Genomic DNA, 26,894 nt, shown 5'->3' on the forward strand with positions numbered 1-26,894 from the left:
AAGAGAATGGAGATGTGTATATGCATAACGGATGTACTTTGCTGTACACCTGAAACTAACACAACTTTCTAGGTCAACTACACGCCAATACAATGTATTAAGAAAAAACTCAACAACATATTGTGGATAATTCTCTTTTTCACTACACAGCGGTAGCTCACCCACAAACTTCTAATAGATACATAATATTCCATAGGCCATGGAATCAAAATATCAATCTTAAAAGTGAAATCACAAATGGAAACTTTGGAAAAAGCCAGATGCAGTTTTTGAGTGGCTGTGGTGACGTATTAGGAAGATGGTTATTCTTGGGGTCAGTTCTACCCAAGTTAAGTTCACCGGAAACAAGCACAAAGTAACACAATTGAACAGTTGGCCTTGTGATGGACATTTAATTTGTCTCCCATTTTCCATTATAACAGACAATCCTGCGTGCGTATTCCTGAACATGGCACATAAAATTTAGACAGATTAGCTGAGGTTGTCCAGCTTCAAACCAATATCTGTGACTTTTGAATTTTTAAACAGGGTCTTAAAACTCAGGGTTAAGACAAGAGTCTTGAAAGTCAAGGCTTTTCATTTGCCACAGCCTGACTCTTTTTTGTGATAGAAAAGAGTATTTTTAGTTTTCCAAGTTAAGCCAAAGGAATCAAGGCGTAAAGCCTCATCCTCGACAAAGGATAGAGGGATAACAGATGAGGAGGTGGCCTGGGCCACCTTCACTGATTGGATGTTTTCCTGGACCAGGGGACAAAATGCTAAAGAGAAGAGGGACTTAATCAGACTCTTTCCCTACAAAGGGGCCCTGCCCTTTCTGTCCTGGGCTGAGCCTGGGGTTTGGGTGCCAGAGATGGAATCGCCAAGTACGTTTGGAGCATAGAATAAGGGATTTGTATCTATGCTGTGTCTGGCATCTAGAATATAGTAGCCATGCAGACACGCCTTGGGCCAATGTAACATGGCTACAGTAGGGTACAGACTTTACAGCACCAGGGACAGAGGGCATAAACCTCTGAGTGGCTTGTGAAGAGTCCACCATTCATGTATCAAGAGCACTGGAGGAAATACAATGGGGAAGAAAGTCAGCCAGTGAAGGCCTCAGGATGCCTCCGGGAAAGTGATATGAACCCTGCAGGCCGGAAATCCAAAGCAATAATGGCCATTTTAGCAAACAAGACATCCTACCCTCATGACACGTTAGAGGCTCAGGACTCCTGGCTCAAGGACTAGAGGACCTGGCACTATTAAACATCAGCCAAGAACCAGAAGCCTCCTTGCTCACACCCAGAAGCTTAGATGCCACCCCATGGGAAAGGAGCAGAAGATGATGGAACTTCATCTGAAAAGGTTGAGCACATCTGAGAAGTGACAAGGTTATTTTCTACCATCAGACAAAAAAGGAGCTTAAGGTAGAGACTGAGCTATAGAAGAAAAAACAAAAACAAAAAAACCCCACACATTCCAACTTAGCTGGATATGTGCCTCTCTGATTCCTGTCTGCTTATGTGTCTAATTATCTCCATAAGGTTGATAGCTAGATGGGGCATTGGTGAGGCAAAAGCATGCACATTAAAAAAAAAAAAAAAAAGATACTGCCAAAGTTCTAAGCAATGGCACCTCTCATAAGTTTCACCAGGTGGCCTGGGGTCAGTGCTGGCCAAGTCAATGCTTCTTTAGAGCCTGGTACCTTATATTTTCCTCTTATAATATAGGCTCTAATTTTAAGTCAATATTCCCAAAAATGAAAAAGTCACAATTTCTTTTATGTCAAATAAATAGCCTATCTTTTTTTTTTGTCTTTTGATGTTGTTATTGTTGTTGTTGTTGCTATTTCTTGGGCTGCTCCCGCGGCATATGGAGGTTCCCAGGCTAGGGGTTGAATTGGAGCTGTAGCCACTGGCCTGCGCCAGAGCCACAGCAACGCGGGATCCGAGCCGCGTCTGCAACCTACACCACAGCTCACGGCAACGCCGGATCGTTAACCCACTGAGCAAGGGCAGGGACCGAACCCGCAACCTCATGGTTCCTAGTCGGATTCGTTAACCACTGTGCCACGACGGGAACTCCTAAATAGCCTATCTTTAATTAGCATATTACTTTAATTGATGTCTTTTCCTTTTTCTTCTTTTTAAAAAAAGTTTTATGAAGTACAATTGACTTAAAATGTGTTAGTTTCAGGTGTATAGCAAGGTGGATCAGCTATGCATATACATGTATCCATTCTTTTTTAGATTATTTTCCCTTACAGGTTATTACAAATTATTGAGTATAGTTCCCTGTGCTATATAGTAGGTCCTTGTTCCTTGTCCGTCTTCTCTTTTTTTAAAAAGAAATTATTGAAGGAAATCCTTAAATTTCTACTAGATGAATCTGACGTTTCCTAAAGACTCTGAATTCCAAAAAGACATATTAGAATGAGACATGGCCTCTGAATTAGGCAACCTGGCAAATTGAAATGACTGAAAGAGCAAAGGCTACTTGGCCCCAGTAAAAGAAAAAATTAGGAGGCAATAAATAGCATGTGGTGATTGAGTTAGCTGACAGTCTCAAAAGATATTTTTTTCCCTTGTCATTAGAAGGTAGAAAAAAGCAAACCAATGTATAAATAAACTTTTTCCTGCTTCTCACCCAGAAAAGCAGTGAATCCAGATCTTCCTTCACCCTAGTTTGCTACAATTAATAAGCACTGCTTGTTTATAGTATAGCCTTTTTTTTCTTTTTTTAACTATACTAATGGATTGAATTGGCTTATATTTTTATTTAGGATTTTCCAACTGTAATAAATGTGAGCTTCAAAAACCAAATACATATGTGTGCGTATGTACCTATATGTAGTTTGAATGATTTATCCAATATTTTAAAATATTTTCTAGAATTCACCCATAAAACCATGAAGGCTGAGTGCCTTTGAAGAAGGAGAAGAGATCCTGGTTTTGTTTTATTTTTTGAACATTTTCAATTTCTTTTAAGACTTTGGTTCTATTAACATTTTCTACTTCTAAATTTCAATACCTTCTTTCTGCTTAAAAATGTATCCAGTTCACTGGGATTTCCTGCATATCTAGCCATAATGTTGATTCTATAAATTCTTGGGTACTGGAGTTCCGTCGTGGCTCAGTGGTTAACGAATCTGACTAGGAACCATGAGGTTGGGAGTTCGATCCCTGACCTTGCTCAGTGGGTTAAGGATCCTGCATTGCCAGGAGCTGTGGTGTAGGTTGCAGACATGGCTTGGATCCCACATTGCTGTGGCTGTGGCGTAGGCCGGCAGCTACAGCTCTGATTAGATTAGTCCCTTAGCCTGGGAACGCCATATGCCACAGGAGCGGCCCTAGAAAAGGCAAAAAGACAAAAATAAATAAACAAACAAACAAATAAATAAATAAATAAATTCATTCTTCGTACTGAATGGAGAAAAGCCATAAATCATCCTCAGCTGGGAATCTACCTGTTCCTCATAATTTTGTCTAGAATGCAGATACCTACGCTCAGATGCACGTGCTCAGACCATGCTTGGACACATGCTCATGAACCTTAGTCTGTGTCAGACTTCAAGACTCTCTTGCTCAACGTCATTGTCAGCTACTGGGCTATCAACAAGGATTTAGAGAAAACACTTCTTCTGGTTACCAGCACTTTTCCCGTTGTGAATAATTGGAAATAGGTCCATTGATTTTTGAAATTATTTCCCAACAGGTCAAGGGTAACAACCGTGACAAAAAATCCATAGCTCCAATTTTCATGGTCTGGGGCTACTCACACCAAGGAATTTCCAATACCAGCAAAGCACAGAGTACTATTTGCACAAGCACTGGGGAAAACCCAGTGCTTTCTCCACCGGCAGATTTATTTGCAGAGACATAGGCATTTTTTCCAGGGTCGCTGCCAAACTATCTCCTGAGCCTGTCTAGCTAGCACCTGGGCCACTCAGCAGGGGGCTTTGCAAATAATCCCCTCCCCTTTGCCAGGGTAGAGCGATTGTTTCAGCCTGTTATGGCGCCTTAATCTTTCGAAGCTGCTCCACTCCTATTCGGGGGCCTTCCCAAGCATGACTGGCTGGAGGTGTGGCCACAGCTGCTATAGACCTGAGGCTGAGGGCAAGGGCCAAGGAAATAGCAGACATGGGAAGAAACTTTCAGTTCCTGGAGAACTTCTGTGTTCTTCAAAATTTGAATGTCCTGGGAGGCTGCCATGGGTCTGGGTGTAGTTCTGAGATCACAATTTTAAACAATATGGCAAGATGACAAAAGCCACCAGCTGAGGGAGAAGAAAGGGAACTAATAGTGATTCGGCACAAACCCACGGGCCAGGCAGGCTCTGTGCTGTTTCTATGGTAGAAAAATAATCTTTTTTTTTTTTTTTGATGATTTGAGAGAAGTCGCAAAAGCAACTTTTTTATTTTAATTTTCACATTCATCCTCAAAGACCTCTTCCTCTAGCCAGTGAGTGTTGTGTGGTTATTTGGCAGAGAACGCCTTTAAGTGAAGCTCCCGCAGAACTTATGGAATTTAACACTCACCTTTGTGCTTAGAGCTCTGCTCTATCATATCTGATGAGATCGTTGTTGTTCTAAGCAGAGAATCCCCTTTTGATTGTACCCCAATATAAAGATGAAGCGTCTTTGGCTACAAGAAGAGGTCCCCATCTGGTTCCCCCCACCCCTCCCCAAGATAAGAATCTCAGGAGTAAAAATCCCTGAGGTAGATTTTCTCTACAATTTCTTCAGCACTAATTATTTTCCTCGGTTACCAGAAAAACAAAGCCATGTCCACTGGAGAAGGGTTCCTCCCTCTGAGTGACTTGGGAGACATTTGGAAGGGCTCTATGATCACGGGCAGGAAACAAGCCCTGGAGAGAGAAGGAAGGATGCTCTGAAGATGATACTGAGTTTAGGCAAGGTGTATCCGTGAGTGACACCGCTCAAAAGTCCTGGCCTTGTGATCAGTGGGGAAGGCCTCCAGCCCCTCATCCCTCAGGTGAACTTGGACCTAATATGTAAAGTGTATTCCTGTGCACCATGTAGCTTTTTATGCATATACCACTGGATGAGAAATATACCAAGCCAGGGATAGCTTCACGTTAACTTTATGAACAGAGAGGGAGGCCTGGGGCCACGTGGAAGCACTAGATGCTTGGCGATGGGCAGAGGCACCTCATGAAGGAAGACTGGATCCTGAACGGGGAGAGAAAGACCCAAAGTCACACTCGGCCAACTTCAGAATTTTGCCTTTGTCTTGCCCTGCAATTTAAACTGCCTTTCTTAGGCGAAAGAAAAACGTGTTAGCTTTTTTCTTTTTGCTCTTGGCATGTAGGAACCCTTTGGAGAAGGTCAGCATGGTGGCTGCACGGATGCATTCAGACTTTTGTAATTCTTTTGACTCTTATGGACACTCAGAGGTTAAGTGTTGTGCCCAGGTTTCCCAGGGAAGCTTCGCAAAGACTTTTAGAAATGAATTGATTAGAGGAAGGTCTCCAACACCCCAAGTAGGGCTCTCTGTTTTTCTTTTAGGGAGAAAGGTCACCCTTTAGATTTTGAACTCCGGTGTCTGGACCCTTCCTCCAAAGGCTGATATAGCTGGCGTGCGTCTTTTATTTCTTTGGGCTTTTTGTCTTTTGTGGGGTGGGGGGGCTGCACCTGCAGCACATGGAGGTTCCCAGGCTAGGGGTTAAATCGGAGCTGCAGCTGCCAGCCTACACCACAGCCACAGCAATGCAGGATCTGAGCAGCGTCTGAGACCTACACCACAGCTCACGGCAACGCCACATGCTTCACCCACTGAATGAGGCCAGAGATCGAACCTGCATCCTCATGGATACTAGTGGGGTTCGTTAGCACTGCACCACATGGGAACTCCCACCTTTTATTTCTTTAGAAATAGTTCACAATTTTGCTTGGATAGCACAGCGGCTCTTTCTAAAATCGTATCGGCTATTTTCCTTTAGAGACACTTCCCTTGTATTTTATGCCTTCAGAAGTGTTCAGAGACCCCCAGAACCTGGCGACGCATGGCAAATATTTGATGTTTTCTTATAACTTGTATTCAGGGACATCTATTCCTCACCTCAGCATGGGTGAGTAAATTAACTGCAAGGATGTGGTGATTTTTAGCTGTTAGTCTTTAAGAAAAACTTGTAAATCATGTATGATGATAGATGGAGATACAATGAGTAAAACCATCCTTTTCTTTACTACAAGTTGGGGAAGCTTTACAGTATAACATGGGCAGTGGCAGGCACTGAGACAGATGTAGGTGGAATGAGGTTTGCGGTCAGGATTCAGATCAATATCGAGAGTGGTGATACACACTAATCCAGACCATTGCTGTCAGAGACATAAAAGCAATGATTTGAAGCTGGGTTTTTTTTGCTTTTTAGGGCTGCACTCCCAGCATATGGAAGTTCCCAGGCCAGGGATCCAATTGGAGCTACAGCTGCTGGCCTACGCTGCAGCTACAGCTGCAGCAATGCCAGATCCAAGCCGTGTATGCGACCTACACCACAGTTCATGGCAATGCCGAAACCTTAACCCACTGAAGGAGGCCAGGAATCGGACCTGCATCCTTGTGGATCCTAGTCAGGATTGTTAACTGCTGAGCCATGATGGGAACTCCCGAAGCTGTATTTTAATTAATTATTATTATTATTTTTTTTTTTTGCCATACCCACAGCATGTGGAAGTTCCCTCAGGGATGAAACCTGTGTCACAGCAGTGACAATGCTGGATCCTTAACCTGCTGAGCCACCAGGGAAGGCTGAAGCTATATTTTAATTAAACCTCCTATCAAAAAACATCACCACTTGCTGTAACTTCTTAGAGACTTAGTCGCTGCCCGGATTATCCAATCTGATTTAAAGCAAATCGGTACAAGGAACTACAAGAAGATGGAAGCCATGACATTACTGCAAATGCCCTCTTTCTTTCAAGAGCAGTTAGAAGGGAATGGGGGGGGGGATTCCTTTTTTTTCCTCTAAGCAGGGGATAAAAAATTTGGCATAGAGGGACAAAGGCATGCTCTTTGGCACAATTTAGTTAGGAAGGCTGGAATTTAAATTTGTGCCATGCATAGAAAAAGAGCTGAAAGCGGAAAAATACTGTTATCATTTAATAGTTTTGAGAATGCATTGATTCTAAGCACCCTCATGACAACAGGGTTCAAATATAAAGCTTTCATCATTGAAGAGAAAGCAAAAGAAGATGAAGACTCCGTCATATGGTGGAGGGAAAGGGAGGTGCAACTGTGAATGACCTTTAGCAGGTCAACTGCAAGTAGGCAAATGATTTCTGCTGATTCTTCGTGTTCCTGATTGGAGGATCAAGGAGACATGACTTTAAACCAAAGCAAAAGAGATGAAGGACATTTGCACAAGCCACCCACCCAATGTTCTTAGTATGAAACCCGCTGCCGATCATGTCTAAGGGTACATTGCAGAGAGGTTTTGAATTTACATGAGTACTTGGTTCGGCGTTCAGCCAGCGTAGAAACAACACAAGCTCTCACTCCCCAGATTTTAAGTAATATACTTGCCATCCTGTGACTCTGGGGGAAACATCGTTTCTTATTCTTCGAATCATTGAATCATGAGACATTCGCACTTGAGCTGAATTGAGCTCACGGTATCATTTTGAGCCAAAAACGTTTGTCGTTTTTAAATGTGGAGGGCTAAAGTGAAATCTGTGCGAAGAGGCTTCAGAAAGCAAGCGAGCCAATGAGTATAAGTGTCGGAAGTCACAAAGATCATTTCTAGGAGCTGCAGGTGTCCCTGTCAGGTGTGCAGCATGAAAAATCGTAATAAAAGGGCAACTCCATAACTGGTACTACGGTCACAACTAGCCTGCTGTCCTACAGTTGGACAGAGGCCCCAAAACTGAATGTCACGTGTTTTTAAAAAAAATCAAACGGCACTGAGCTTGTAATGTATATTTTATTTTGCACAAGCTTGCATATATACTGCACATACATTCAGTTTAAGAGAAGATGGAAGGCACACAAGGCAGTTGGACTACTGTATCCTTTAAGTGGTACAAAGCAAAAGGTAAAAGTTTGGAGAGTGTACAAAAGCTTAAACACACAAAGTAAAACCCCCGTCCCCCCCTCCCCCCCCAACAACTTTTTTTTTCCTGTTTTAAAATTTAGTAGCTGCCAAACTAAATTTTTTACTTTAACTTTAAAATCAATTGTCTACTGCACCTTTTTATTTACTTTTTAATATGGACAGGGAGTCTCATTTTTTTTTTATCATATCAATTAATATTACAGTACATCCTTGGTAATACAAAATTGTACACCTTCATCAAATAAATTAGGATAAATTAAACCAATAAATTATGCAAAGTCTTCAGAACAATAGACAACAACAAAAATCCACAATTGAAATTGCCTCTAGCTAAAAAAAAATCAAAAATTGACTTTATCAGTTCAGTTATTGTACTATATTCAAATCAAAGGGTCTTTATTACAAAAAAAAAGCTTAATAATGCTATTTACAACATATTGCTAAATAATATAAAGGCAGTGTTTTGTCACGGTTTATACTATATACAGATGAGAAATGGCTGGGACAATATTGGGAGAAGCCATGACCTTTGATTCTTCTAGGTATCGCTGAGACCAATCCCAAATATATTTGCTTTTCTAATGCTCATATCGAAGTGGTAATATACAATTTTAAAATGCTTTTTCCCCCCTAGGGAGAGGATTCAAATATTTTAAAAATAAGGAATGAATCCATTTTCACAAAAGAGGGCCAGTCTGTTTGCCTTCTCTGCTCCTGTTTGGGCATGACTGGGGGTGTTAGATTTGAGAGAGGGCTCAGTTGAAAAGACTCAAAGTCCAGATGCTTCCAGCTTCTGTTATATTCTTAGAAGGATGACTATAAGAAGATGCAAAGGTTAAATACCAGTTTTGATCCCAGCTCTGAAGAACGAGCATTTTAGCTTTAGACTTAGAGATGGTTTACAACCAACAGATCTACAGAAGACAAAACTGCATTTCCTTCAACGTCACATGTAAGTGCAATACAGTAACTGCTTACTCATATAAACCAGTTACGTTCTTTAAGGGGAGCTTTTTGAAAACAATGTTTCTTGTCATTTGCAAACACAGAGTTTGTACCAGAACGAAACATTTGTACTATTCACACCAATGAAGATTCTATAATATACATGGCAAAGAGATTCTGCTCTGTTCTCACATGTACACTGCTTCTTTCCGGGGAATCTGTAAACTACGTTGTCTCTGATGAATTTATGATTGCTTCTGGGGGACATCCTATTTGTAAAGCCCCCTAAATCTTTAGCTTTATGACTTACTATTAACTTGTATGTGTATGCACGGGTGTGGGGGGCGGGGAGAGGGTTTACATACTAAATGCCTTCATGTACACAGAAAAGAAATTTCATAAATTTACAGAAACTGCATTACTCTTGCCCTTGACATCTGATGAAAGAGACTGTTATCTTTTAAAAGTAGAGAGCAGGATTTTCAAGAATGCTTTCAACTGTCTATACAGTCACCGAAGTGTTCCTAAAAAATTCAACAGATGTTGTGAGAATGTAGTTATTTATTAAAATCTCATGTCTTACGTAACAACAGCCATGGGGTTAAATATTTACATTGCTTTATAAAAGTTCCCCTCTTGGTTTAGTGTTTTCGTTTTGCTATTTTTTTTTTTTGTTGTTTTTAAAATTTTAAAAAATGATATTCACCCACATCCTTAGCACAGCAACAAAGATTCTGCAAACATAAAACACTTTAATTAAATAATACTTGGAGGCACAAAGCAAACTTCAGAAATATGTGGGTGAACATTTCCTTAAATAATGACTACATTCTACCATCTTCCACGTTGTTTTACCATTTAATGCGAAACGTCCTCATTAAACAGCCAGAGATACAGTAAGAATTAAATGTTTTGTTGTTGCAAATAGAACATTCTTTTCACAAAACATAACAAATGTCTAAAATAGGTCCTTAAATCTAGATAGGAAAAGGTAAGCTTTCCACTTCACACGCAGATATATATGTATATTTTTACATGTGTGTATATGTGTGTATGTGTTTTTATGTTCACACATCTGCACACACATATATAGCACATGGTATGAAATATTGCTTCTATACTACTTTTCATTAGGCTAAGAAAACACAAGATTTGCACCACAGTTACAAAAAATTGGCTTCTACAAGAATTTTCAAAACTCGAATGCTGCTCAAACAATTGAGGAAAAAATAATTTGCGGTATCAAACTGTTCTAAAAATTCTCTTCTTCAAAAACGTATTCTCCCGCTTTGTTTTAAAAAGACACAAAATATGCATAGCTATCAACGTTATGTCAAACAGCCAGAAAAAAAATCTAGTGTTTATTGCAGCTGTAGTAATTGGAAATAAAGTCAAAAAGATGAAATTGAAAGCCACAGAAGGCACAAGAACAATTGTACTGGTGGGAAAAAACTGGTATTTTGAAGGATTTTAAAAAATCCCCCCGCTGGTGCATTTAGGTCTAGGCACAGACTATAACCTCAAGTGTAGATGCAAAAATAATTTAGGGTTAGCAGAAAATAAGTGGAAATGCGGTATTTCAACAAGGACTTTAGACTTTGTTTCCCTTTGTAAACTGCCCCTCGTCCTTCACCCTCCCACCTCGGAAAGTGAACTTGCTCCTAAGCAGCCAATTTTTACTTGGTGAGAGTTGAGCTAAGATTTGAAAGACGGTGATTTTTTTCTTTTAAAAAAACCTGGTTAAAGAGGAGTTTCGAGAGACAGGCTTTTGTCATTTTCCAATGCTCCGGGAGGCACAAGATTTTACGGTTGTAAAAGAGAAAAAAAAAAAAATTCCTGAACGCAAAGTGATTGAGTTCTATTTCCAGGACAACAAGGTGAGCTGATCCTCACGCTGTAATTTCTACTCTGAAATCATTTCTATGCCTCGGTGAACATTGAGAGGATATTAACGTAGATTAGTGCATCAACATTTGGTTGTGAACACACTTTTGCTTAATTTGTCTATTTAAATTAGAAAGGCAGGGGAGACTAAAACTAATCAATGCTGAATTTGCCCCAGATCAAGAAGATACTAGCAATCTGTCTATATAGGTAAATACACAACAGTTTGGCCTGTTACCTTGCGAATGGTAACACAACGGTGATATGAATTACACGGAACAGCAAAGACCCAGCGTATACTGATGCGGACAATGGATGCCATACTCCTGGGCATGAAACAAGGCGAAAAGAGTGTGACCACAAGGTGAGATTGCTTCTCTACTTTGTGCTGATTGGATTTTTTGGTTTGCATTTTATTCCAATGGGATGATTATCCAAACCCTTTTTTTTTTTTTTTTTCCCCAAGCAAGCCGGAACAAGAACATATTGGATCTGATAGCTCTGTGTACGCTGAGAGTGCAAGCTGGGTGATGTGTTGGATGAAGCCAGGGGGTGTTCCAGCCTGTGCTTCTGAGATCTGCCCACATTGCGAGAGGCTGTGTCTCCTGAATGATGCAGGCATCACAGGACTACGCCGTTTCATTTAAAGTCAGCAAGTTTTAAGGCTTTGTGCTGACAATAATTGCCTTCATACATTCCTGTCCATCAGCAGAATTTATAAATGATGTCAAATTACAGCCATTGGGTCAGCTAGTCAGTCACATGGGTCAACCTGCATTCTCCAAAGTCAAATGCAATTTTTATAAAAATCAGGGGGAAAAATGGTATTTATGTTGTATGTGATCTAAAATACCAGGTTTGTTACCGTGTCACTGGAGGAGATGTAGATCAAGTTTCCTAAGGGGAGGGAGGGTTCTGGAAAACACTATTAGAATGAAAAAGGAATTCTTACTGCATCTGCACACAAAACCCAGCTACCAAAAACAAATGTGAATGCCCAAAGGCTCTTAAAAAGCAAGTATGGGAACGTTGGAACATCTTTGAAAAACTGGAAAAAAAAAAAAAAAGAAAAAGAAGAAGAAAAAGAAGAAAGAGGAGAACCATTGAAGAAAGCATGAAATAGCAGCTAGCTTTCTTATGTGTGCTGAAATTGTGTCTTTTGGGTAAACTCCCAAACTCTCCTATTCTCTACAAGCTTCTCAGGTTTTGGTCAATACTAGCTTCTGAATTAGAAGAGACTTTATCAATTGCCTTAAAACGCTGTACCTAAAATGAAGAAACACTTAATCGACTGTCACCACTTTGACCATCCATCAGGGTAGTGTGGAAATGTATATGAAAATAAGTCATTCTCTTACCAACTCCTCTAGGGAGGGGAAGATCAAGTCAACTAGCAGCTGTCAACAAACTTCTAGTGTAGGCAGGAATTTTATGGTCAGGCTGGGATGCCCTTTATCCCTTACCATAGAAAGGTGTTCAGAAAATAGTGTTTTGGCTTTTCTTTTTTTTTTTTTTAACCAAAAAAAAAAGTGTTAAATATTCAACAAATAATTGCTCTGTTAAAGCATATAAACAGAGTGGAGCAAAGAATAAATTTGAAACTTATGTGCCTTTTCATATCTGAAGCAAAGTAAATAGAAAATAACACGTTATAGGGGTTTTTCTCTATAAAGAATGATATCCACTCGCTTATTATCAAGAAGAGCCTGTTGCAAAATTTCGAGAGGCGACTAGAAATCACGCGAGTTTCTAGTCTCATCTTCAAAGAGTCAGTTTTGTACCGAATTGCTTTGCCTCCATAAGATACCAATCCTAGTTTGGGGTGTTTGCCATTTCTCTTAGGAAAGGCTTTTTGACAGTTAGTGATGATGTTTCTTTTTCAAATCTGGCCTTTTGGGCTACTTTTGAAAAGTGAACTATTCATCTGCCACTGGCATTATTTTTAAACATACGGATAAAAAGCTACTTACTGAGTTCAAACCAAACATTTCAGTTTATCACGTGGTTTCATTGCATTTTCCTATCTCCTTAGCCGTGAAAATAAAAGACACATCACTGAAGACATAGCTGCACTGTGTCACGGGTCTCCCTCCGCCAACCGCCAGTTGCAATAAACCATCAATCAAGCAAAAGCATCTTTAACAAATGCCCTCCCTTGCGAACACCGACGTTGCACACGCCAACATTCTTTTTTCCCTGAAACTTAACCCTATTTTAAGTCTCCACATGTTAAGGGCCTTGGGCAAAAGTAAACTAAAGGCGGAAGGAAAAGAACCATCCCCTTGCAATGGAAAACGGAAGAAAGTGAGAGGAAGATGATGAGGAGGAATTACCAGCCGATTTCAGAACATATCCATGCCTCCCATACACTTATACATGAACTCAAAATCTAGACACGTGTAACTTGGACATCCAAAGGGGACTGCGGCTACTCATACATTCCGAAAGAGTTGTTGAAATTTCTACTCATGAAGCAGCTCTTGTAGGCAGTTTGGGGATTTGAAAATCTCAGGGACTTCACTGTCCAGCTTGCAGATGACCTTGTATATGGCCTTCTTCCAGGAAGGATCAACATCTTTGCCTGCGATAATGGCATTGAAAAACTCCCGTAATGTGATCTGCGCAACTTCCAGGAATCTCTCTGGAACCTGCTGATACAAGGAGACAATGGCATTAATAAAGTTTTCAGTTTCAAGTCTCCAGTTCTTCAAAGGAAATTGAGCTAAGTTCTTTCTTTCAGAAAGGGGCTTACATGGCACCTGCATTTGCTAAAAATGGCCGGCCTCTATTCTCTTATGTAAAGTTGTTATATATAGCAGCATTGTAATGTGGGGTTGACAGCTTTGGAGAGTTTTAGAAAAAGACTCGTGCAAAGGATACATGCAGACCTTCTGAAAAACTGGGATTCCACTGTGCATATTTGGATAAAAAAGTTGGAACTTCTCACTTCATCCACTTGGTATATTTCAGAAGCAAGGCTCCACCTGATCGTTCAGAATCTGAACCATATTTCCATTATGAAAACAAAATGTGTTCTCAAAAGTAGACTAAGAAGTAGCCTTTGATATGAAAAATAAAAAAAAACCCTCACCGTAGATGAAGAAAATCAAAGTCTGTTTCCTGCTTGTATCAGATGGCTGTTGACTCAAATACTAAATTGTATATCAATGTAATTTACACTATAAATTGCAGGCAGGAGTTCCTGCAGTGGTGCAGCGGATATGAATCCAACTAGGAACCATCAGGTTGCGGGTTTGATCCCTGGCCTTGCTCAGTGGGTTAAGGATCCAGCCTTGTCATGAGCTGTGGTGTAGGTTGAAGATGTGGCTCAGATCCAGCATTGCTGTGGCTGTGGTGTAGGCTGGTGGCTGTAGCTCTGATTGGACCCCTAGCCTGGGAACCTCCATATGCTGCAGGTGCGGCCCTGAAAAAGATGAAAGACAAAAAAAAAAAAAAAAAAGTGCAGGCAGACCTCATTTCACTGTGCTGCTTGCTTCACTGTGCTTCGTAGGTGCTGTGTTTTCTGCAAACTGCAGGTTTGTGGCAACTGTGCGTTTGCGGAGCAAGTCTATGGGTGCCATTTTCCCAACAGTGTTAGTTCACTTCGTGTCTCGGTGTCACACTTTGGTAATCCCAATATTGCAAACTTTTTCGCTACTGTTAGATTTGTTATAGTGATCTGTGATCAGTGACCTCTGATATTACTCTTGTGAAAGGATCTGAGCTCACTGAAGGCTCAGATGATGTTTAGCATTTTTAGCAATTGAGTGTTTTTAAATTAAGGGATGCACTTTCTTTTTGGACATAATCTATTGCACTTTATAGGCTACAGGCTGGTGTTGATGTAACTTTTATATGCACGGGGAAAAAAATTCATGGGATTGGCTTTCTTGCGACATTCGCTTTATTGCGGTGGTCTGGACAGGGACCTGCACTATCTCCAAGGTATGCGTTACTCTCTCTACAACAAAAAGAGTAAGAGGATGACCCCAATGCCAAAACCCAAGATCCAAAATGTGTACGCAGTCCTAAAATCCTACATCGGAAGCTGCTTTGCCTTGAGATTAGAATGGCTCCACAAGAGAGTGACTTACTTAGCTGATAATAACAATAAACCCCAACATTTTTGGAGTGCTTCTTCTGGGTCAGGCACTGTGTTAGGTCCTGAAGGTGAATTATGCCATTCAGTTCCCCGCCAACTCTGTGATTATTAACCCCATTTTACAGTGAGAAAATTGAGGCTCACTTGTTCGGTCATGGGATTCCACGATAAACATTCTCCAACTATTCTTTTCAGAATCCTCTTGGTCAGTCCTTATCTTCCAAAGTGATTAATCTATGTGAGTGCGTGGTGTGTGCTTATTAATTGTCTGTTAGTCGTTGTTTATTTAATAGTCAGACCTCTTGTCTAGGAAAAGGAATAGCTCTTGATGTACATATTTAGCCTTCTTTGTAAGTTATCAGGTAAAGCATGGCCTGTCTTTCCCCACAACAAGATAAGAGATTCACAGAATCATTCTATGGACTCGTAACTGTCCAAGTAGATACCGACACTCTGTAGATTTCTTCTACTGGGGGTCCTTATACAGTAACAATGTTTTATTTTTATAGTAAGTGCAGACATAAGAAGTAAATGCACTGCAGCTGTATGTGTAGAGAGATCTGTCTACACATACACAGGAGGCAAAAGATTTTTGTCTCAGTTCAGACGTGCCATTTACCAAAGTAAAAGGGAGGCACTGTCCCTCTGAACATATTTGATCCCTGGCTCCCCCTCTTTTCGCAATCTGTGCAGTGGAACATTTTATAATGACGGTAACTGCTAAGAAAAAAACATGAAATGATCATCCGACATCCCTGCCTTACACATGTGGAGTTGGAGTAAGAAGTTCAGTGCTTCTCATGACAAGTCACCTGTCCTTTAAAAGAAACCCCAGGAACAAAAGGGGGGGGCCCCCCCTCTGGGGTCAACCAGAATCTAGAAAAGGTGCAAATTTTGGATAGCCCCTCCTCAAAACATACATATTGGCTAACTTCTTAGGACAAAATTCCGAACACCGCCTGGAAAATCATGGAAGCAACACCTTGTTCCCCATGAATGTGCCAACTCGCACATCCCCGTGGTCATTCCCTGCCGAGAATTCATCTACATTCTCTCCTGGACTTTGATGATTTTCTCCCAATCTCCTGCATAGACATGAGTATTTGTGGGACAGAAAGGGCCTGGAGGAACCATCAGCCCTCCCGCTCGCCTTATTCGACACACAAAGCCATTAAGCAGCCTTTTCGAGTACTCTTCCCTCTTCCCCAAAGCCGGTCCTTCACACTTTATCAAATGGGCATTATTGAGAGAGGGATTCTGGCTGGAGAACAGTTAGGCAGTGCAACTACCCACTCTAACTACTTGGTTTGGGAGCTGTTAGCCAAATGCTACAGAAACATAATCATCGGCATTTATTAAAATCAACATTTCGAGAAGTGTGGTTTTCCTGGCCATGGGCAAGAGATCCATGAAGGAGACCTATGTTCCTCGAATGCTCAGGGATGTGGCATGGTGTGGCAGAGAGCTGCAGGGGACGGGAGCAGGGCAGCTGCTGAGATGAAGTCAGAGAAGGCCAGAACCTCTTCCATTCCAAGGAACCCCTAGGAGATCTGGGGACCCAGGGGCCAAGGGAGCAGGGGCATTGTTCAAGACAGCCAGAGGAAGGAGAAGCTTCTAGAACAGCATCGGCACTTGTGCAGGGAGGGAAGAGTCGTTCTTGGGTTTGCCTGAGAACAAATCAAGGCTATTTCTTTGGGGGGGGTGCTGCCTTCACCCCGTTATTCTTATCATTCGCCATGCTGGTCAGTTGTCTTTACTGGGATTTGTCCTCTTCTAAACATTTGTTTCTTTTGACAGTAATCTTGGGCTGTCCTTTAAGATTTCTTGCATTTGTGGCTTGATGTTATTTAACTTTTCACTTACTTATATCTAATAGTAGTGAATTTATCATAAGATGTCTTTAGAAGAAAAGTCCTGTTTCAATTCTGTGTATCCCTCAAAATCCTTAACAGAATTCTTTTGCATCATCTTTGATAAATAGCTCATGAGACCCTGCCTTCGGTTTTGTTCCATTTAAAAAGGAATTTTATTTTATTTTTGGCCGTGCCCAAGCCATGTGGCAGTCCCCAGGCCGGGGATCAAACCCACACCACAGCAGTGACCAGAGCCACTGCAGTGATAAGGCTGGATCCTTAACCTGCTGTGCCACAGAACTCCAAACAAAGGTAATTTTAAAGTAATGATTAAAAAAGGAGAGAGAATTTAAAGAGTTGAACTAGATCTCAGGACTCATTTTATAGATGAAGAAACTGAGATTCTATGAGATAAAGAAATTATGAAATGGAGATGGATGGGAAGTAGCCTTTCAGGTGTTTTTCCACTAAGCCACGCTGGGTCCTTAATGCATTTTCAGTAATTCCTACTTAGATGAGGCGTCAAAACCTTGACAGTCTGTGGACTTGTGATTTTCAAAAACCCCAGAAGAGCCAGTAACTTCAAAATAAGTGGGAATGACACGAACGATTCTCAGAAGGAGACTCTGGTTAGTGGTGTATGTTTGGGAAGGGATGAATTCTTTGTGAACCAATGAAATGGCTTGCTAATTGCGTGCTTCCTTTGAGGCAATACTCAAGCCAAGGATTGGGCTAGACAAAAGAAAGTTATCATCAGGAGTTGGCGCAGCGGAAACGAGTCCGACTAGGAACCATGAGGTTGCAGGTTCAACCCCTGGCCTCGCTCAGTGGGTTAAAGATCCGGCGTTGCCGTGAGCTCTGGTGTAGGTCACAGATGCAGCTCAGATCTGGTGTTGCTGTGGCTGTGGCATAAGCCGGCAGCTGTAGCTCTGATTAGACCCCTAGCCTGGGAACCTCCCTATGCTGTGGGTGTGGCCCTAAAAAGACACACACACAAAAAAAGAAAAGAAAGTATGAAAAAAAGAAAAAGTTATCATGAGATCCTCTAATACCAGAGCAATTCCTCCTTTTTTGGAGACTCCAGAGAGGTAAATTGATAGGTAGCAACAGATCATCCATCCGAGAGGATGCCAAGGAATTCCATCCACAGGTAGACATATCACCCATGAAAAAGAGACCCGTATCTCTCTCCGCCAGAAAAGTTTCCCCAACTCCACTTAACAGGGTCATGGGGCGGGGGGTCCTCTCTGATGTTTTTTAGAGGGTATCTTAGAATTCAGGCTTATGCGAATGGTGTTGCCTGTATTTTTCTGTACCTCTTCACACCTAATGGATTTCCAATCACTAATAAACATCTGCAGAAAAGTCCTTAGTGACAAGTAATCCCTTATCTAGGTTTCTTTTAATAGAACCCAGCAATCTGCAGAATGAACCCTAGAGTATCTCCTCAGCATCAGGTGGTAACAGTCAATCAAGTCCCTGGAATGCAAGACAATGCCGGCCGCTGGGAGGGGGAGGGAAGGCCATGCCTCTGGACATGCCACAGGGGAAAACAAAGGGCTTCCAAAGTCTCTGGCTGGAACTCTGAAGCTATTGTGGGAGCCGCGGTGCTGAGTGTTCTTCAGGAGAGGAGAGTGGAAACTTTGCTTAGATAAAAGGCCTCCCGATATGGGAGCCTCACCCCAAATGGTCTTGCCTCTCCTTGCCTTGAGCTTTGGAGGAGCATATTTCCACGAGGAGGTACCTGGGGCTTGGCTATCAGCAGCCACCCATTTCCCCACAATCGTTTGTACTCAAGTCTCCTCAGAGCACAGGAGAGCCTTGGGGGCTTGGATGAAATGGGAAACATGGGAGGCTATTTTCAAGTCTGCTGTCTGTGGCTTGGTTGCAAGCCCACACACACACACACACACATGCACGGTGTGTTGGGTGGGTGGTTGTTTTGCTGTTCTTTTTTTTTTTTTTTTTTTTAATCAGAGTGAATGGCAAAGATGCATTTTCCCCCGTCTTCCTCCTCCTCTTCCCAGTTGCTTTACCTTCAAGGATGATTTGTTTTATTAAACTGACTGTCCCTAGCCTCTGCAGTACATAATAAAAGCCTGACATAGCAGGCTGCCTGCCTTCTGTGTCCTGCAGACACTCATCATAAGTGTCAGGACATACCAAGGTTAGCGGTCACTGGAAGTGTGCTCGCTGGCCCAAACCTTGCCAAACGCTCTTGGCAGCTGAATGAATGTCACAGAGAATAGAAGGGGAATTACAAAGGTTAAAAAGAAGACAGCCTCTCCTATTTTCTGGAGACAGAGAAGCTGATTTTTCACACCTCTGAAACATCCAGAGACTCATCCATCGGTCTCTCGCGGGGACCTAAACCTTGCCCCTTGCACAGCTCCCCGTGGATACCTTGCCTTCCTCCCTCCCCTTTAAAAATTGGTCCACTGGCCTAATTTCATCAGTGAAATGATCTTTGCTGAAACGGACAGAAAATAAACCAGGCGTAGACCTCTCTCTCTAGCCTTTCCCCCAGGGCCAAAGGCTCCGAGGGCTTATCAAGCTTATCAATCAGTAGCTTACAATCTTATCAAGGGAGATCATCTTCTGTTCATCTACTATTTTGTTCAACCTTCCAGGGGTGAAACAGAAAAGGAGACACACCTACGGGCAGAAGTGGATAACTGATGGAAAGGTAAAATCTTGGCCAGTATTTTGGTGAATTAGTTTGTGCGGGGGCTTTTCCTTCTTCTCGCTCCTCCATAAAAAAAACACTATAAAAGGGCACTAAAATGCTGACTGTAGAAGACAATGTCAAGGAGAAAAGGGTACTGGTATTTTGGATACTCTTCACTGCTCGCCTTGGAGAGAGAGTTATTCTTGTCACAAACCCTTTTGTCTGCATCTGCTGACTGCTTGCCTGTAGCCAGCAGCATACTTTAACTGTTTTGTCACCTCCTAACATCACATGCATCAGCTGTTGGGCTTTTGTTACGGGTATTGTAGAACTAATCCGCTGTGGCTGTTCCACTGTGCAGTAAATAAAACAGAAACGGGCTTCTCAGACAATTCTGCATGAATATTTCAGATGGCTTTTACAACTCCGATTCACAAAATCAAATAAATAAATAACTCCCACAGCCCCCCCCCTTCCCCCGGCCTCTACCCACACACAGAAACAAAACCCCTCAAACTAGACCCAGATGCCTCCAAGTCAACTGCATTGAAGGCACTGACTTGAGCCTTCAAGCAATTGTTTGAGTGACGTTGAAAGAACAGCTCTCTCTCAACTTCAGCACTGGGTTATTCATATTTATTAGTAGAGTTAAACACATCTGATTCTGAAAACTGGGTAAGTGGCTTTGAAAATCTTGAGAACTACTTTCTCCTTGGGCTTCCAAAAAAAAATATATATATATATATATATATATACATATGCTATCAGAAATATATAATTACAGTGGCTCTGTTAAACTGCTTTTATTGTTTCCATCTGCATTTTCTTCCCTTTCACTCATCTGAAAGGGGTCACAGGAAGATGCCTGTGTATCCAATTCACCCTAAGAGCCTCTCCAAAATGTTTAACCTGTATAGGAGCGCACAAGGAAAAGCAAACTTTAGGCTGGGACTTCCCAAACTGAATTGACACCATGAGTTCTCTTACAGGATGGAGAAGGTATTCATCATATACAGTGAGGACTTCTAAGGGTCTTGGGGGAGGTTAGAAGGAGACAGGGCACCTGGACGCGTCTGCAGGTGTGTGCACACACACGCATGCGCACTCAGATCCTAGGCCAGGCGACAAAGTTGCAGTCCTTCCGCGAGTATTCCTTCACCCTAGTATGCGCGACGCCTCTGAACAAACTCGCCCATCCCCGCCGTTTGTTAAGTCAATATTGATCAAGGAGAGACGTCTCTCCTGAGAGCGGGGGCACTAGCTGGGGACTTACGCTGCAGACGGAGCGGACTTAAATGGATAAACTCAGATCCTTTAGTAACTCCTCACAGAGATTACGAGACAAAAATGCAAGAACAGATGCGTTATTGCTGTTCCCCTTCTCTGCCAGAAGCAGAAGAGGGGAATCACGGGGTTAGGGAAGGTGGGCACAAGGGGCTGTTCCTAGGGTCTCCCCCCGCAGTCCTGCATGCATTTCTCCTGTGTGTACAGCTGGGGTCTAGCTGGTCCTTCAGGAGGGAAGAGCGGTGTGGGACGCTATCCCGAGAGAACGGCCGGATTGGGTGCCAACACCCTCTCTTTATGGGGAAGTTTCGGAGAGAACAAGCACGAATGCGCTTTGGGAAGTCTAAGTTATTATCCAAAGGGAAGGTGGTGGTTTGAACCTAAAGCACCAGCGCAATGCCTGGGAGCCCTCTCACTGTGATTAGTACATGTACGCGAGGCAGTGTTTGGAGAGATGCTTTGAGGAGGTTCGTGTGGGTGATTTGAGGGGCCGAATCAAGGCGCTGAGAAAAGCTGCTTTGTTTCCTAAGTTTTACTTCGGATGCTTCACCATAGCGACTAGAATCCTGTCCAGGGCTGGCCGATTGGCCACACGGGCCTCCCAGGGAAAACCGGTTTTAAAATCATCTCTAGAGACTAGGTGTTAGGTATTAGGCACTGAGCACCGTGGTCAAAGACTAGGTGTTATATTTAAGAGCTCCCACCAAATGGCTCCATGGTGTTTACATTTTAATAGGATGCTCGCACCTCTGTTTGGAAGGGCTGGAGTTAACCAGGGAGCACTGGCTACAAAAGTGCTTGCAGACGCCTGCCTGCCAGCCTACACCAAGTGAGGGCCAGGAAGATTCTGCAGCCACGACCGGGCTCCAGGCTAAAGTCTCTTTGACTCTGATGATACAGGTGGCCTCCAGCTTCCAGGGACCTTACGGGATTCGGTCAGTGTAACGCCCACACAGTTTTAGGCCTAAGAGTGGGCTCACCTCCTACTTGAGTGTTTTGCTCCTTAAATACATGAAGACTAAATGCTTAAAGGAAGTGGCTAGAGTTCAAGGCTGTCCTTAAAACAAAACAACAACCCAAAAAACCCCGCCTAGAGCGCCCCCCCCCCCCCGCCCCATGTTTCCTCAGTCTAAGCAAAGGAACACATGGCAATAACAGTCGGTATCATTTTTTTTTTATAAACCTTCAAAAGAACAATGTTCTGTTGAGCAAAATTCAGTAGCATTCTGTAAACATTAATTTAAGGAAATCAATAGACTCGGTGAGCTAGAGCCATATTGCAAGATAAACTGGCCAGAGTGCCACTTTGTCAAATAGATTTTCGTTTTCTCGGCCTGATAAAGACAGTTTCAAAACGGGGCAAACGTGTTGCAACCAAGGTTTGAAAAGTATGTGGCCTTCAAACAGTCTGCTCGTTCCTCCTACAAAGCTGGATAAACATACTTTAAAAATGATAAGATGGTTTCGAATTGATTTGGCTTTCACATTTTACATATAGTAGATTTCTTGGTTGTCTCACAGGAAAAGACCAAAACAAAACACCACGCATTCAGAATAGAAAATAAATGTACTTGGGAGAAGGGGTTAAATTATCTTGCGGAAAAAGAGCTCTGGGGGGAAGTGGCAGTTGATGCTTGACTTTAAAAAAAGAAAAGAAGAAAGAAATCTTTATTCATGCTGACCTGATGGGCAACAGGCCTTCTTGCCAAAATCCCAAAGCCAAACTCTCTAGTGGGTTTGGGATCAGAGGTTTCAGCTGGTGGAAGCTGCTCCCGTTCTGTGAGCACCGGGCAAGGTCACGTCAATGTGTAAGGGGCTGGGGGGTGGGGAAGCCGGCCCTCAGCCCTGGGGAGGGCTGGGGAGGGGCCCTGGGCGAGATCCTTGGACAGCTTCAAGGTTTCTTTCAGCCAGGCTGAAAGAGCTGCCGGGATCATTAGAAGAAAGGGCAAAAGGAAAGCCTGTCTCCTGTCTGTCGCCATGGCAGGGACCTACCTCGCGCATGTGGTGATACCCTTCCAACTTAAACTGCCCGCCATCCCCCAGTGCCACACCTGGCAGAGGAGCAGCTTGATAGGACACGGTGGACATGGTCCATGGGGGGGAAGGTAATAAAAAGAGCTAACAGCCACATGGAAACTGCAAGGAGGGAGGCTAAGGGTCCCCCTTGAAGGGACAATGGAACCAGCAGCCATGAAAAGGATGACAGGGAGTGGACTCTGGTCCTGTGGCGTGGGCGGTGAGGCCATCACCCCTCACAGGGACTTGCCTCAGCTGCCCAAGGAAGGGCAGAGGCCTGCCCTGAGGGATTTGTGTCCTCACCTGTTTGAGTCTTTATCTTTTAAGAGCGGGTGTTTGGAAACTACAGCATCCCCCATAAAATGCCTACAGCTTGCAGATGTTGATAACAGCTGCGATAAAAATACACTAGGATGGAGTATTTTGTATACTTACGACTTTCGCTGATAAAAAAGGTTTTGGCATCTATGCTACCTGTGAATGATGCGTGTACACATTTTACCCATGTAACCATTCCATTGACCCCTCTGCCTATAGCTATCAAGGTCCAAAAAAACCCTCTCTCCCACAGCCCCAGGAAAGGAAGTACGAGCTTGCTGGGAACAGAACGACACATGTCTTTATCATAAACGCTGTGAGATTGTCAACGTTACTTTGCGGGGCTGAAATCTGGCTCACCAAATGGGCTTAAAGTGGCTAGTTTCTTTGCTCGGGCTTGGAGGTCTCGGGGATGTTGGGAAATACAACGATGGTCGTGCTATTTGCTGTAAGGAAGTACGTTTGCCTTCGCGCCCAAACTCTGCACGTCTCAAAGAGGGACTCCACCTTTAAATGAGCATCAAGCAAAATGAAGCCAAAGCACAATCACAGAAAAAGCATCAAAACCTAAAACCTAATACTCTCTCTCATCCCTCTGCTCCCAGGATATTATGAAGATCTTCTCCCAGCTTAAAAACGAAAAGCGTGCTCTCTGCTGGAACTGCTCATCTGGCAGGTGGTTCAGGTAAGAGCTGGATGGAGACTATGGCATCAGAGGATCACAGTACTGGAACTTCAGGACTAGGAAGGATCTCAGTTCGTTTTCCACCCAAGACAGAAGCAGCCTCGGGCAGGGCTTGGTACCCTTTCTCTGCAAAGGGCTGGAGAGTAAATACAAAGGCTTGTGGGGCCACATTTGGTCTCTGCTGCATATTCTTCTTCTTTTCCACAACGCTTTACAAATGTAAAAACCCTTCTTAGCAAGGCTCACAAAAAACAGACTGAGTACCAGATCTGGCCGGGAGACCAGAGTTGGCCAACCCCTGTCCTTAGCCAAACTGAAGAGCTAACCACTCTTCTGAAGGCCTAATGCTCTTTCATTCTTCTCTAATCCCATGTCCCTCGCTGGGTCAGCACACTAGTTGTTCTTGCAAGGGTAGCTGGGATCAACTTCCCTGAATTCAACCTGCACTGTCATGCCACACCTCCGGGGCACGTAAGGTGGCCCATGTCTGCGGGAATAGTCCATGAGCCACCCACTGAGAGGCCAGGTCAGGCCCTGCTCCCCCTGGGAACTTTTCCTTGGGAGCTTTCAGGCCCGCAAATCTTCAGATGTACTAAAGGGAGGGAAGACTCTTCCCCTCCTTCCTGACATAGGGAATGAATCAGCTTTGACGGAGAGATAAGCAGTACACCTGTCACTCTGTGGTGTCAACTAACTTCCCCTCCAATCAGCCCCACGAAGGATGTGCCATCCGTCGCTGAGTTCAAAACAGGCTGATACCGCTGGGTGAGGTGGTAAAATAAATAGGGCCAAGCTTGGTGCCCTTCTTGGATGGGAGATTATTCAAAAACAACATGGCACAGACTCTCCAATATTGCACCAAGGGAAGCTGGGGCACAGATAATCCGTAGTTACTCCTGTTTCGTTGGAGAATGCATTACGTGATTGTTTTCTGCAGCAGATTTACCTTCGTAATTAAGCTTCGCCTAGGCTAACAGTGAAACTAGTCTGTGTGCCCTTTACCCGTGTTAACGGCGCCACGTGAGTCAGAGGCCTAGGGAGGGATTGCTAGGAAGTGGGGTTCGGGCAGGACAATGAGAACAGCACTGCTCCGAGTAAGCACCAAAGAAGGCACTGGAGCTCCAGAGGATCATGGAACAGAGCTCCGGAGAACACGAGAACACTGCTGACAAGGGCTTATGCATCCCCAATAACATCTGAGTTGCTTTGGGAAAGGACTGGGAAGAGAGGGGAAAAAGTCTGAGAAATTCCCTTTTGTATTTCTAAGGAATTCTTTGGGGCTTCTCCTCCACAACTACCCTGTGCAAAACGAAGGATGACCCATACTTCAAAAGCAACCCAAGAGTTTATAAAGGTCTTTGAAATTCCTTTTTCAAGAGGGGCAAATATCTGGGAACAGCAGAGAAACAAGATTCCAGAAGGGCCCCGGGAGTCTTTGAAAGTCCTCTAGAATCCTACCGACATCTTACGGGTTGGGTCTCGAGGTAATATTTGCGGTGGGAGGACTTAGGATGCTGTCAACACCTGGGACTGGCCCCGTGGAAGGCGATGTCAAGCCTCCACATACTGATTATTTTGTACACCTTCAGCTCACTTAAGATGATCAATCTTTGAAAAAATCCTCTATTAATAAAGGAAACGCAGTGGCCTTGACACCACAGCCTCCTTCTGCTTCCGATCACGCCTCTGCCTTCACCCCGACTCAGACCCCCACCTGGGTTCTCAGTGAATCCGTTACTTTTCCTAAAACTCATTTTCAGTATCAGCTTTTATTGTGAACTGTTAAGGTAGGCTAAAAAAAAAAAAAAAAAACCCACCAAAACCAAACAAAAACAGAGGTTGGGTACCATTACCACAAGAAAGATGAAAAATATATATCCACATGACCGTGTGAGGATTTGATACCTGCCAGCTACAAATGCACATGTACAAAATCCCAGTGGAAAAGGACCCCCATGGCAGATGACTATCATTGGGAGAATATGTAAAGGAAAGGACACGGCTGCTTTTGCAAAAATCACCAACCACGCCTAGCAGTGAAGGTAGTTCACTCAACAACTCCCTGAGAGAGGGCGAGATGTAGTTTATTACATAGACGTTAACATATAGGACACATGCTGAGTGTCTGGGTTGAGCTGTGGCCTGGGTAGAATGTGGGTGGGGACAGGTATGTTAGTTTGTTCAGGGCCACACCAGCTCCTGGAAAACTCAGAGGCATGCGGGCTCTCTCGGTGAATGTCCTCTCTGTTTGGGTGCCTTAGCCAACACAGCAAAGTGAGTACCAAATATAATGACAGTCAATTGTCCATGAAGTCGAAAAACCCATCTCTATGATCCCAGCAAGGGAATCAGCACATCTCCCAGGGCGCTGTTGAAAGATCTGCAAAGAGGGCCTTGGGACGACACTAACATGGGCACCCTGGAGACTTTGACGGAGATAATTAAGCCACAGCAGAGCCACAAGGGTGGAAGTGGCTCACGTGGGGGCCATCTGTATTCCCAGGGGCTCCTCAATCACAGCTTAAAGCTTTGCATCAGAGGCAGGCCTTAGAGAGAATGCAGAATGTCCTCTATTCTAGAACCACAGATTCTCAGAGCTAGACCAAAGCTCCATCGTTAATCTTATCACGTTACAGGTGAACAGAGTGGAGCCCAGTGAGGCAGGTGTTGCCAGAGACAGACCCTCCAACCTGGTGAAGGGTTCCCCCGTACCCTGTCATCTTGTCGCTGCCTTTCTTAACTGGTACCCATGATTCCAGAGGCCCGGAGCTGTTCCAGGCGGATGTCACCTTTATGGCCACACTTGGGGCAGGAGGAATCACTTTCTCTTTTCAAAACCAGTTTCGCATTGATTCTTTGTCCCAGTTCTGACGAGAACTCCCTGTTTGCTCTTCTGTTTGTTTGTTTTCCTATTTAGGGTCAGTAGGAAATGATGCAAGAGTTAGGCTCCTGACAGCAGGGACAAGGTAACTTTTATTTGGCCCTACAGATGAATGAAAGCAAATGCTTACACAGCATTTACTTTGTGCTCATGTGGTCATGGACATTCATGTAATTCTCACAAGAGCTCTGAGAGGTAGGCAC

At 43.4% G+C, this 26,894-nt stretch overlaps 1 protein-coding gene across 2 annotated transcripts in view; it reads right to left on the minus strand.

Annotated features, from left to right (window-relative positions):
- Positions 1–7,904: 7,904 nt before the first annotated feature.
- Positions 7,905–26,894, minus strand: part of PROX1 (prospero homeobox 1) — a 53,373-nt gene continuing 34,383 nt past the window's right edge. For both annotated transcript variants that reach the window (XM_047752567.1, XM_047752568.1), the window contains exon 5: positions 7,905–13,532. In XM_047752567.1, coding sequence (XP_047608523.1) covers positions 13,347–13,532 — 186 coding nt within the window. In that variant the 3' untranslated portion in view covers positions 7,905–13,346. The remainder of the gene's footprint in view (positions 13,533–26,894) is intronic.

Source organism: Phacochoerus africanus, chromosome 11 (assembly GCF_016906955.1).
Source record: "Phacochoerus africanus isolate WHEZ1 chromosome 11, ROS_Pafr_v1, whole genome shotgun sequence".
Lineage (NCBI taxonomy): Eukaryota > Metazoa > Chordata > Mammalia > Artiodactyla > Suidae > Phacochoerus > Phacochoerus africanus.